The following is a 13,464-nucleotide window of genomic DNA, read 5'->3' on the forward strand; positions in this document are numbered from 1 at the left end:
AGCAGTTGTTTAAGAAAGCAATCTAAACTCTCAGGAAATAGAGGATAATCTATCAAGCTGAATAGTTTACCAAATATTCAAAGCGGCGTCACAAAAGTCCAGGTGCTAAAGCTTGTATGTTCTCTAATTTTAGACCTAATTTTAACTGGTATAAAATTTTAGTCTATGGCTTCATGTAAATAAGTCCCAAATCAAGTGAAATACAAGGAGGCTAGAGAAAAGTTCTAAAAAGTAACTAAAAGTAACTTTTTTTTTTTTTTTGTACTGGTGGTTGAACCCAGGGTACTTAACCACTGAACTCCAGTCCTTTTTATTTTTTTTATTTTGAGACAGGGTAACACTAAGTTGCTGAGTATCTGCTAAACTCCTGAGACTGGCCTCCAACTTGCTATCCTCCTGCCTCAGTCTCCTAAGTTTCTGATTACAGGTATGCACCACCATGCCTGGCCTATTTTACTAACACTTAGAGAGGGGCAAGAAAATGATTTATAGAAAAAGCACACATAAAACTACAGAACATGTACTCATTTGGAGGTTTTTCAAAGAAGAACACATAGGTCTACTGGGCTTATTTTTTTCTTGAAATAAATGTCTATTATTATTCAGGGTGGAGGAGCATCCCAAGCTGTTAAGAAGAGTTTATACTCTAAGTGAAGACCACTGTTTAAAAAGGCAAGACACATTTATCTAAATTTCCTATAGGAATTTATTATAAGATGGAGTTGAGGCATGGGGAATGGAAAGGGAATGAATGAAGAAAGGTAAGAGTCCTAGGAAACAGAAGTGACTAAGGGCTCAGCTGTCATTGTGGCAGACAGTAAGTACTATGAAGGATTTAGGAGGGCAAAGAGGAAGGGGAGTAACTGAAATCGCAAAAGAAGCACATGAACTGCTCTAGGGGGTTGGGGAAGGGAGGTCTTGGGTTGGTTACAGGAGAAATAACCATACCAAGGAAACCTTGCAGTACAATGTTGGTGGATATAGAGGGTGAGAGTCCTCATTGATTAGAATTAATATGCAACCAGCTGTAATGTAAAATTATTTTAGTCTAAATCAATCATTCAGTCAATCTGTCTATCTATCTCTCCATCTATCTATTTCCAATACCAAAATTTTGGTCTTATTTTAAAAGGAGATATGATTTATTTTGAGCAAATATTATGCTGTGAACTAACGGAAACACAGATAAATAAGAGATGGTGCTTATTTTCCATGTGTGTTCAGTCTGGTGATTGGGGTAGTCACACAAGTCATCCTAATACAAAGGAGGTATGAATTTATTTATTGAGCACACACTTTATGTCATGCTGTACACTAAGCACTAAAACATATTATTTAACTTTTATAGAAATCTGAAGAAGTAGATAAACTCACGTCATTGTCACAGATGGGGAAACTGAAAAGTTCATTAACTTGCCTAGTATTTCATAGTTCTGGAAATTAGAGCAGATAGATTCAAATCTCTCTAACTTGTGGAGTCATTTCCTTTTGGGCTTTAATCAGTTAATTTCTTAGAGTCCAATTTTGTTTGTTTCTTGACTGATGAGGTTTGAAGCACTTATTTATCAGGCTTTTATCAGCTGAGCTCTGCAAGCAGAATGAAGGCAACCCATTTGGACCAATAAGAGATTGAAAGGGGGATATCTCCTTGGGAATTGGATATTATTATTATTATTATTATTATTCCACATCGTTTAGCTCTTTGATCTTTTCTATGTACTACCAAAGCAAAGTGTCTGATGTTGTCCTGTTTTTGGAATACCTCCCCTTGACTGTGAAGTAGGTTCCAGTGAAGATTTAAGTATCTATGGCAGAAGAACAACAAATAATGACCAGTATGTCCAAATACCTTCATCTTTTATCACCTTCCTTAACCTGGGCCCATGTTTCACAGGTGTTGTTCAGTTTATGCATATGGCAGTATTAGGACCATTGAATAGATTTATTTGGAAAATGCCTCCTTGAAGATCTGACTTGAAATGGTGCGTGTGAGAAACACTTGCTGAGGTTAGGTTTAATGTTTAAGTGCTTTGGAGAAGCTGTCACTGAGGACATGCTTGTGGTGCTTAGCAAGGACATTTTCAGCATTCCTCAGCTCCGGAGAGAATTGCACAACCTCAGAGGGTTTATGAGATGGTATGTTCATGTGGCTGGCGGTCTGTGTTTGAACATTGTTTGCTTCTTAATCTTCACCTACACCTGAAGGAGTCCATTATGGAATGTCCCTCTCTCATTAAGTGAAAAAGGTTGCTCAATGGGCTAGATGGTTAAGTGCTCCCTAAGAGTCAGGAGAGCATGCAATGAATACGTAATAAGTGCAGGACTCCCCAAAACAATTATTTCAGAAAGTCTTGATACCTATTCCTCTAGCTTAAGAGTAGTCTATGTGCCTTTCTGTTCTTGATGGGATGAACACTTTGTGGCTTGGTGCCCGGTGTTTGAACACTGGGTTCAGTAATGCCAGAGACTTAACCTTAAGTGCCATTTGCAAATGTTAGAAATAATTTCTCTCTTCCTTTTTCTTACATCATTTATCTTTTTTCCCCTTTAATGTCTCATTAATTTTCATCACTGAAATGGAATATTCTGTGCTTCTGTTTTGACCTATGTGCCTGGAGCACTTTGAAGGAGAGATAATAAAATTAGTTGAATAAACAAACAGTTCGTGGCAGAGTAAATCTCACTTGATAATTTATTCTGATTTTTTTCTCTTTTAATACATGCCACAAATGAAGAAAATAACCAGTTCTTCATGTATTTTAGGTTCCTATGAAGTTTAAAGTAGAATCTTAAACATTTGAGCAGATAGGCAAAATTGGGCTGTGAGTCATATCCCAAGATTGTCTTGATGGTTGGTGGGTATCATGGAGCAATCTCAGTGTATTTACCTATCTTTTGAGTTTGTCTTCCGGGAGCACATTTATCTGTAGCTCATGGAAGGAAGACTTTATTTAATTAAGTAGTTTGGGGCTGATGGATATTTCTGTGATGGAACTGGCTTGGCTTCTGAGTGACAGAGCAGTGCCAAAATATCACTGCAAGCAAACAACAATGGTCTGGTTGTTCCCTGCTCTCAGGGAACGCTGTACTGGGGGAAGGTCCCCTTTTACTCTTTCCCTTGTTTATTTCAGGATTCAGATGTGGTGCTGATGCAGCAGTTGTACCAGATATGGATTATTCATGCAGCAAATATGTGTTGTGTCTACTTTGCGCTGAGCATTGCACTGTGATTCAGGGTTTCATCAGAGAGGGAGACAACAGGGTCTCTGTGGTTGAATGTGTATCTGTGTTTTCTGAGTGAGGCTGTGGGAACCTTTCAGTTTCAATTGCTTTGCCTTCTCCATTCCTGGGTACCAAAATATCTGTGCCTCAATAGAAATATATGAATTCATTCATTTGCTGAGTTTTTTCTGACTCTTCTGTGATTGAAATTAAACGTTGTTTTTTTGTTTTTTTTTTATATGTTTAGTTGTCAATGGACATTTTTTAAAAAATTTATTTGTTCTGAGAATCAAACCCTGTGCCACACACAGGCTAGGCAAGCGCCCTACCGCTGAGCCACAACCTCAACCCGGAAATTAAACTTTACAAGAACTGGGGATATAGCTCAGTGGTAGATCACTTAACTAGCAGGGGTGAGGCCTGAGGTTTGAAAGAAAAATTAAATTTCACAGGTGGAAGAACTTGTTCATTAATTCATTAAACAAATGTATGTTAAATGCTGCCACATGCCAGGCTGTGGGTAGAAGGCAGTAATCAAAAAGATAAATTTGCTAGGCATGGTTGCACATGCCTGCAATCCCAGTGGCTCGGGAGGCTGAGTCAGGAGGATTGTGAGTTCAAAGCCAGCCTCAGCAACTTAAGGAAGCCCTGAGTAATTTAGTGAGACCCTGTCTCAAAATAAATTTTTTTTTTTTAAAAAGGGCTTGAGATATGGCTCAGTGATTAAGCGCTCCTGGGTTCAATCCACAGTACTAAAATAAATAAATAAATAAATAAATAAAGGAATAAAGGAATAAATAAATAAAATTCCTACTCTAATAGGATAGTTGGATGGGGAAGACTGAAATTGCAAAACAAGTAAAGCCAAAAAATGCATTTATTGTTGCAAACTGTGCTTAGAATTACGAAGCAAAAGACAATGTGAGAGAGACCAACATACAAGGTACCTCCTTAAGACTGGAGGACCTCTTTGAGGGTGGTATGCCATATTTTCATGTACTAGTGGTTTGCAAAATTCCAAAGATATGAAAGATATCTACTGGAGTTGGGCAACATGACAATGAGGAGACATTAAAATCTGAGAGGGAGAAAGAGGTAGTCGTCTGAAAATCCAGCAGAAAAAGATTCCATGTAGAGAGAAGAATATGTGTAATGGTTCCAAAATGAATATTAGAACTTGGAGGATTGGAAACTTCCAGAGGCCAGGGGTATAGCTCTGTGGGAGAGAGTGCTTGCCTATTATTTGAGAGTCTCTGGGTTAGATCTCCAGCACAAAAGTGGACAAATAAACAAATGAAAAAGTAGCTACATTTTTAATAAATAAAAATTAAAGGCCAGTGGGGGGGGGTAGTGGATGGAGGGCAGGAGGAGCCAATTGGAGAAAAGAATGAAAAGGTAGGCAAAAACCTAACCATTCCTGGGCATTTCAGTCATGGTAGATGTTTTGATTTTACTTCAAATACAAGGGGAAGTCACAGAAGAGTTTGAAATAAGGGGGTGACATGGTTTTTAAAACACTCTCAGTTACAGAGGATAATAGATTGAAAAAAGATTAGATTACAGTTAGAGGTCTATAGCACTAATCTAGATTTCTAAGATGAAAAAAGATTGATTTCTGGTATGATTTATATTAATATTTTTGTTAGTAGAATTGGGGGAACTTATTGATGAGTTGTATATGATGGGAGAAAGAGACCTAATGGCACAATAAAATTTAATTATTGCATGCCTCTAATCCCAGAAGTTTGGGAGGCTGAGGCAGGAGGATTGTGAGTTCAAAGGCAGCCTCAGCAACTTAGCGAGGCCTTAAGCAACTAGGTGAGACCCTGACTCAAAATAAAATATAAAAAAGGGCTGGGAATGTGACTTAGTGATTAAGTGCCCCTGGGTTCAATCCCTGGTACAAAACAAAACAAAACAAAACAAAAAACCTTAACTATTAACATTATAAATTTAAAATCTGAATAAACCAACTGTTTGATAACTAATATTAAGGTTGAACAATGACAACACCACTTCCAACTAGAAATCACAAATTATACTGAGTGTGATTTGTTCTGGTACTTAGTAAATGCTCAAAAATATATTAAATGAATAATTAAAGTAGGTGGTACTTCTACTATTCCAATAATTTATAGAAATAAGTTAACAACATATTATTTTTTATAATTTGTCCTAACTTCTCAAATATTAGTGGAATAATAAATATTATAATTGGAAAGGTTTACCTGAAATATCTTGGCAGGCCAGTTACTGGCAAACCCAGAACATTTTATTGCTATTGGACAAGAGGTACTCTTTCTACTTGCTGGGATGGGTACTGGCAGTCTGTGAGCCAGGGCTGCTGCTGATCTCCCTGACACTACACGGGGAAAGCAGAGAGAGACAATTTTTAATGAAAAGTTTAAAGCTCTGGGTCCAATCCCATGAGCTCTTCTTTTTCCCATGACATGCAAAAATAAAATTTCCTTTTTGAATTTTAAGCTAGTTTGATACAATTCCTCTTATTTTTCATAGATCATATTCTGGCCCACTAAACACTTTATTTAGTCTTAAACTGGTGGTATGACTTGTAAAAATGAAGGTAACACTGAGAAAGTCATATATGTATATATATAAAAATCAGGACACATACCTCTAGTTTTGACTCTTTTGACTGATTTTAATTTTCTTATTTGGAAGACTCATGTCCATTCTAGCTCTGAAATTCTATACAGATACACCTTGACTTACAGTGGGGTTACATCTCAATAAACCTATAGAAGGTTGGAAATACTGTAAATCAAAAATGCATTTAATACACTTGACCTGCCAAACATCATGGCTTAGCAACATAATCCACTGTAGAGTGTTGGTATTTACCTGGTGATAGTGTGGCTAAACTATCTTGACCTTCTTAGCTTTATGAGCGAGTATTATACTGCAGGGGGAAAAAAATCAAAATTCTAAATATGATTTTCTTTTCATTTTTCCAATTTTTGCACTGCTGGGAATCAAAATGACATATATCACTTGCAGTTTGGTAGAGTCAAAAATTGTAATTCAAGCATCATTAAGTTGGTGACTGTATTTTTCAGCATGTGTTTAATGCCTATATTTCATACATTATTAACATCATACATCTTGTTTCTTGTTCTCTTTAGGAAAGGTATAGCAAGGAAGAAATGAAGATCTGTTTCTTAGAAGTCAACTTTGAATAAGGAAACAAAGGATATTAGTGTAAAGTACTGATGTTGTTAGATCAAAGATATGACCAAGAAAGCAAATTGTTTACAGTATAAAAATTAAGAGAGGTCACTTCTTGTACATCAATTTATTCATAGATATTTTGTAGATATTTAATTTGAATTTTCATCGTAAGACAAAGGCCTTGCTACAGAGAATATAGAGCATGCAGAACAGGTGTTTTGAGGTCCATAAGAGTATCATAAAAATATAAAAATGGGTTCTACTGATCGTGGCTAATATCTCTTTGGAGAAACCATGGTTATTCATCTGCTATCTTGCTTAGCTAAAACTGCTTCCCTATTTTCCACACTATTTCATAATCATAAAATTATAACATTGAGTGGTACCTGGGAGCTTGGGAGAAAAGATAACCTGGGTTATCTCCAGAAGACTAGAAGCCACGGGAATCCTCAGGCTGGGGGACTGACATCTGTACATCCCTGTGATCTGCATGAGGCACAGCTGAGAAACTGTGGTGTCAAAAGTAAATATGACATATCTGTCCCCATTAGCTTTTTTCAAAAGAATGCTCAAAAACTCTCTTTATTAAATTCTGGCTTACATTAGTTAGCAGTATCATTTGGTCCCTAAAACAGTGTAATAGGGCTGTTAGCACTTTCATAAGCCTGAAAAGATAGACTCTCAATTTACATCAGCTTAAATGATAAGTAAACTCTTACAATTTCTATTTTAATAAAAAGAGCTGTTCTTTTGTACCTGCAACTACATTCATAGAATTTCAGAGTTTGGAGATTATTTTCTATTAACTGTTGAATTTGAGATAAAGAACACCTAAATAGCTGCTCTAGTGGGTCCTGTGGACATTTAGCAAAAGCTACAACATTGCTTTCCCTTGTCTCTGAGATATTACATTTTGTGGCTTCCATAAAGCCTAGGAATTATATTTAAGGCATTTATTTTCTCATTCTGAGTCTATTCTATCCTAATTAAATTTAACATTTATACTACAACAGTTATATTCTACTGGGAAAATACACAGCAAAAACCCTAAAAATGAAAAGAAAGAAAATGGGGAGAATGTTAAGGCATTAGCATGACTTACAAAGGGTGTATGCTCTCATTAACCTCAGCAAGATTTGCTTTGGTTTACTTTTCCTAAGTTATCTCTCAAAGTGGGCAGTTCTCATGGCTCCAACCTAGAGTTAATTTGAGGGGTGAAAAAAAAATCATCTGCTCTGTTGAAATTCCCTCTGAACTGCCTGCTGGTTTCTACTTTCTTTTTACAGAAGCATCTCTTTTCTCCTTGCTGCTGCCTTTCATGTTTGCAAATTCCTCCTGTCTTAAGTTAGGTTATACCTTCCATGTGGCTCAGGAGGGGTCAGCAGTGTGCCCAGCTGTTTTTGATTCACATTTCTGATTTTGCCTGGAAATGGCTTTATAACGCAGGATAGTATAAGCTATTCCTTGAACATAAAGATATATGCTTCCTTCTGGGAAATATACTGACTTAAATTTCCACCTGCTCTTCCTGGATCTACGGTATTTACTGAGGAGATTATGCATCTGTCTGCTCACTCTTTACTCTTCCATTTGATTTACTTTTATTTGGCTTTAAGTAATAAAAGATGACCAAAAAGATAGAAATGATTCATTTCCAGGTGCCATGAGGGATGTGAGAGCACAATTTTTATCTATTTCACTGGAGATGAAACCTTAAAAGTAATTTGTCCCATTTGATTACTCAATTCTGGATATATGCTTCAGGAAATATCACCTGGTCGACTTTATTTTTTAACCAATCCATAAAGTTTTCACCTATCTTTTTGCAAAAGCCAGTAATGCCGGGTAATGCATTTGATGGCCGGGAACATCAATTATTTTAGGAAGTTAAGTATGGATGTTTTGGATTATAATTTCAATTTAGTATGAGAGCAAACTGGTTGTGACCTTGGCCCCGTGTCCTCTTCATGATTGACATGACTGGCTGTTGTCCAGGTGGGTAATCCTTCCCCACCAAAGCAGGTACCCATGTCCTGAAGCTTGTTCAGCTTGTTTGGCTCAACACAATGTACTTGTAAGATAGGGAAGATACATGAGCACTTATATTTTATTTCTCAAATTAAAATCCTTTCCCATCCATTAATTTTTAAATTGTGATTTTCTTCTATTCTTCAGGCTCTGCAGTGGAGATTTCCAGCCTGGAGTCTATAAACCTCTAGGTTGCCCATGAATGGATTTTAGAGGGTGCATATTCCTTTCATATATTATGCAAAATTGCATGTGGATGTGCAGGTGTCTAACATTCTGAGGAAATATGTCTTAGTGTTCATCAGATTCTTAACAGGCATGTGAACCTAAATGATTAAAGTCACTGTTAGGATTCATGTTAAGTTTTATAGCTAAAATAATCTGATATTTTATGGAATTACATAGGGCACAGTTAAGTGGTGGAATGTTAATCCCTAGAATATAATGTATGTTCATTTATTTGTATATACAGATCTTGCCTATGATCCTTTTGCTGAAAGCCTTTTGAGGTTCTGAAGGATTTACTCAGCATACACAATAGCCATCAGACTACCAGGTGAGTTCATGTCAGTGAAGTTGGTGCTACTAACCAACTTGGTGTTGCTGTCAGTAAGAGAAACTCACCAGCTGTTGAGAGCCACAGCCTAGTCGGAATGGCCCCTGGCATTTTGCCAGAAGTAATGGTTGAGAGGCGAGCCATTAAGATGATGCTGGATTGATTCAATTGTATATAGACCCCTGCTGTCCGCCTTGGGCGCCCACTACTTTGGAGTTCTCCTTGGTTGGGGAAGTTCCGGTGGAGGGAGTTCCGGTTGGTGCCGTGTGAGTTCCGGTTGGTGTGGTCTGCCGGAGAGGAGCCACTCGGGAGAGTTCCCAGGGAGTGTGCGTGGAGTGCTGTTGGAGTTCAGGCAATAAAGTTTCCTGTTTGAATATACAAGTGCTTTGTCGCAGCTCGGTGATTTGTGCCCAGCCAGACTGTGGCAACCAGCTAGTAAGCATCACCAGTATTTGAGTGCCTCAAGTCAAGTTCCTGATGTATTCATACATTTGTTGATGGTCCTGGCTTTTAAATGGCATTTGTGGATCTGGATAGAGTGATCATTCTCTGGAAACATCTCCTTTCTGTTATATTTATAGTCATACTGATCTATACATGTATCTTATTTACTTATTCTCCTTCCTTTCCAAAGATAATTCCAACTTGCCTTCCCTGATATAAGCAGCCAGGGATCATCCTTGTTGAGCAATGCTGTACTCAGCCGAGGATCAAGCCTTCAGTTAGTGGCAGACACTGAAAACTGTACCACAATATGACCGAGGGGAAAGGGAGAGCAAGTGGAAAGGTCATTGATGGAAGGCCAGATGCAATGATGAAGATATAAGAGGGGAGAAATTACTTAAGGAAGGAGATTTGGGCCTTATTATAGTTTCTACACTTTATTTTTGTATACAAATATATAAAATGTACACCTTTTATGGCTATGCAGTCATCTAAAATGACATCAAAACTTCTGGGCTCAGCGACTGAGAGACATAAGGGATGAAATCACTAAGAATGATGCCCTTTGATAATGTCACATATATTTCCTAGCTATTCTTAGTCATTCTCTCTCCCCATATATGTCACACACAGACACACACACACACACACACACACACACACATGAAGTTTTTAATGCTTCCATTTACTGAAGTAGAGAAAAAATGACTCAAAATGAATCATACAATAGGGAGAATTTTGGTCCTGAATCACTAGGACAAAACAGAGTGAAATTATAATTGTCTCCTTTCTTTGTCTTAACTGGATTTAAGACACTACTAACAGCGTTTCTAAGTGGTGAACTTAAGAGTTATGATTAACAAGCTCCTCAGATTTGATGATCACGGAGTCTTTCTACACTGTACAAAGATTCCTTAATCTTCTCAATGTCATACTATATTGCTGCCATGCTGGGCAGAGGGAGAAGAGGCACTTCAGACTCGTTGACAGAGTACCTTCTTGGTCTAAAAATATTTAGCCTTGGGTCAAAATGCATCCAGATGCAGAATGGCCAGGTCCTTTTTCTGTCAGTGTTCCTTTTTCCTGGAGCATCAGAACAAATGAAATGACTATATTTCATCTTAGATATTCTCCAAACATCCTGAGAATTGCAACTCTTACCTTTGGAGCCCATAGAGCACTACCAATCTCCTGAATGCAAAACCTCCTTCAAGGTCTAACAAGTTCCTGCCCACAGAGAGGCTGAAAAAAAGACTTGGCAAAACCATGAAAGCAATGCTGAAGGGAGCAGGGAGGGAGAGAATGCAGAATGGTTGGAAGACTCTAGGAAAGAACAGGCAGGACTGGCTGCAGCCTGCAAGAATTCTGGGTGTGCCGTCATTGGAATACAATGTTCCCAGACCAAATGCACCAGACAAGAGAAGTAGAAATTTGAGAAGTTGAAGAAAGGCTGGGAGCAGGGCAGGGAAGAAATGGTGAGGAGCATCAGCTTTGTCACTTAGAATCAGAAATAAATTTTGCCTCATTGTTTCCCAGCGTTCTATAGACCTTACTTTTTGGCCTTATATGATAAAGTGTTTTTCAGAGGTCTACGTTCTTCATAGTAATCCAGTTCCATGATACCTGATGGAAAAGTCAGATCCCAGCTCACTCACTTGTAAGCTCTGAAACTTCAGGGTAAGGTTTTCAAATTGCAACTATGTGTATCCTTTTCAATGATTGGGCACATTATATTTGCCTCAAGGGATTGTAGATTCTCACAACAGCTGGACTCTTGAAAGGCTAAGGAAGGGTTTGAGTCTTCATGTTCTCCGAAAGCGAGTATAACTTCAGCTTGCAACCTGTGGCCCACGAAGGGTCCTAGTTATAACTTGCAGAGGGGGTAGGGAGGAGACATTTTGAGAAGCATTTCCATGCCCTATCAATTTGGACTTCCAACCTTTACAGATACCCTGAGACTGAAAATCTCCACAGACTAAAATGGAAAACAAGTCTCCCAATGCAAGTCCTACTATGAAGGACAGTGGCCTGAGCAAGAGAGGGAAGATACTTTCCATCTCAAGGGCCATTTGGTCAACAGGTGCTTTGGCTTTAGCTGATGGGTCTGCACTTTGGCCCTGCACAGCTACCATCTAAACTTGGGTGTAGGCTGGGACTCCTGCATGGGGTGCTTTACACTGAGCTATATTCTCAACCCTTTTTATTTTGGAATGGTGTCTAAGTTGCTGCGGTTGGCCTTGAATTTTTCTTTTCATTCATATATATATATATATATATATATATATATATATATATATATATATATAATATTATATTATATTATATATTTCATATAATATATATAAGTTGTTGATGGACCTTTATTTTATTTATTTATATGTGGTGCTGAGGATTGAACCCAGTGCCTCATACATGCTGGGCAAGTGCTCTGCCACTGAGCTATAGCCCCAGCCCATTTGAACTTTTCATTAGGTCTGATTTTTAACACCACCAAGTAAGAATAGGAAAAGTACTGCAGGGTTAATTAAATGTCTAAGGAAAGTCATTAGGCACTTGGCTTTCTTGGTCTTATGTGTCACTATTTTTACGTTTAAAAAATCCCCATTACTAAAATATTTTACTAAAAATTTTGGATTTATGCATCTAATTCTAGATATTTGTGTATATATGATCTCTATATTCTTACTTAAAGAATTCTCAAATAGCTACATCTTGTTGTTGTTGGTGATGGTAGTGGTGGTGGTGTTGGGGATGAAACCCAAGGCCTTGTGCATGCCAGAGAAGTACTTTACCACAGCTACACCCCCAGCCCTGTATGCGTTTAATTTTTAAAGCATAGCAAACACAGATTTTAGATTTAGGATTAAAATATATATATATATATAATTAAAGAAAGGACTTGAGCAGAGTTTTGTTGCTTTTACTCTTACGGGGGTAGCATTATACACCACTTTTACTGAGGTTTTGTGGAGAATCCCATACTGTACAAACAATATCTGTGATTTTTGCTTCTGAATGAAAAAACAAAAAACAATTAGTGAGGTTATTTTTCTTCTCTGGTAAAGTATGAAGGAACCACAAAAAAAAGAGACAGTTTTCCTTTTTATTTAAAGAAAGTTGTGAGAAAGTAACTCATTAACAAATTTAACACTACTTGCATCAAGGGAATTGTGTAGCATTCTCAATTCTACCAAGGCAAAATGTCTTAGAAAAGAAATGTAACATTTCTCATTAAATGTGGTCTAAGTTGGCTATATCCAGCTTTTGATTTTTATGGATGTCGAGGAGAAAAGGCAGTTAAAAAGTAAAGGAGATTTTCAGTATTTCAGTATTTGGAGGAGCATAGAAAAGAAAGAATATAATATTTTCATTAGATCTGATTTTTAACATGACCAAGTAAGAATAAGAAAAGTACTGTAGGGTTAATTAAAACTAGTGTCTAATTGAAGAATGAAACATAAATTTGGAAACAAAATTTAAGGCTGCTTAACAAAAGAAATGCTTTGTTTCAGGTTGGTTGATTGGGTTTGCAGTGGATCTACAATTCACAAAAGTACAGTGTGGCTTATTTTTGTATAATTTAGATAATGTAGCATAATTCTTTTTGTTTTCCTCAGTAACTTTTAACTTTCATGATTGTCTGCATTTGAAGCCTCCATACTGGCTTATAAAATGGGAATGTAACTGTTGATTTTAGTTCGATGTCTCTGGGAAATGCATTCTGCTATCCACACAACATTTCTCATTTCTTGTTCCTTCAGCTTTACATATGCATAAAACACACCGTAGTGGAACTGCCTGTTGAATGCCAGCACATTCATTTGTACCTGAGGAAGGAAAAAAAACAACACGGGTGATCAACTTCTCTGGAACATACTGCACTTATGAAATAATATTAAGCTACAGACTGGCTTCTGTTCAATCAGTGCTTATTTGAATTTAAAAAGACAATATCCAAGTTGGGCCAAATGGAAGAAGAAAACAGTAGCAATTCAGTAAGTTCTAAAGGGAGCATTAGAACTTTG

The 13,464-nt window shown here is 37.3% G+C and overlaps 1 protein-coding gene across 1 annotated transcript in view; it reads right to left on the minus strand.

Annotated features, from left to right (window-relative positions):
* Positions 1-12,545: 12,545 nt before the first annotated feature.
* The window catches only part of Atp6v0d2 (ATPase H+ transporting V0 subunit d2), a 46,291-nt gene continuing 45,372 nt past the window's right edge, over positions 12,546-13,464 (minus strand). The window contains exon 8 of the mRNA XM_027948503.2: positions 12,546-13,266. Coding sequence (XP_027804304.1) covers positions 13,105-13,266 — 162 coding nt within the window. The 3' untranslated portion in view covers positions 12,546-13,104. The remainder of the gene's footprint in view (positions 13,267-13,464) is intronic.

The sequence above is a fragment of the Marmota flaviventris genome, chromosome 15 (genome assembly GCF_047511675.1).
Source record: "Marmota flaviventris isolate mMarFla1 chromosome 15, mMarFla1.hap1, whole genome shotgun sequence".
NCBI classification, from domain to species: domain Eukaryota; kingdom Metazoa; phylum Chordata; class Mammalia; order Rodentia; family Sciuridae; genus Marmota; species Marmota flaviventris.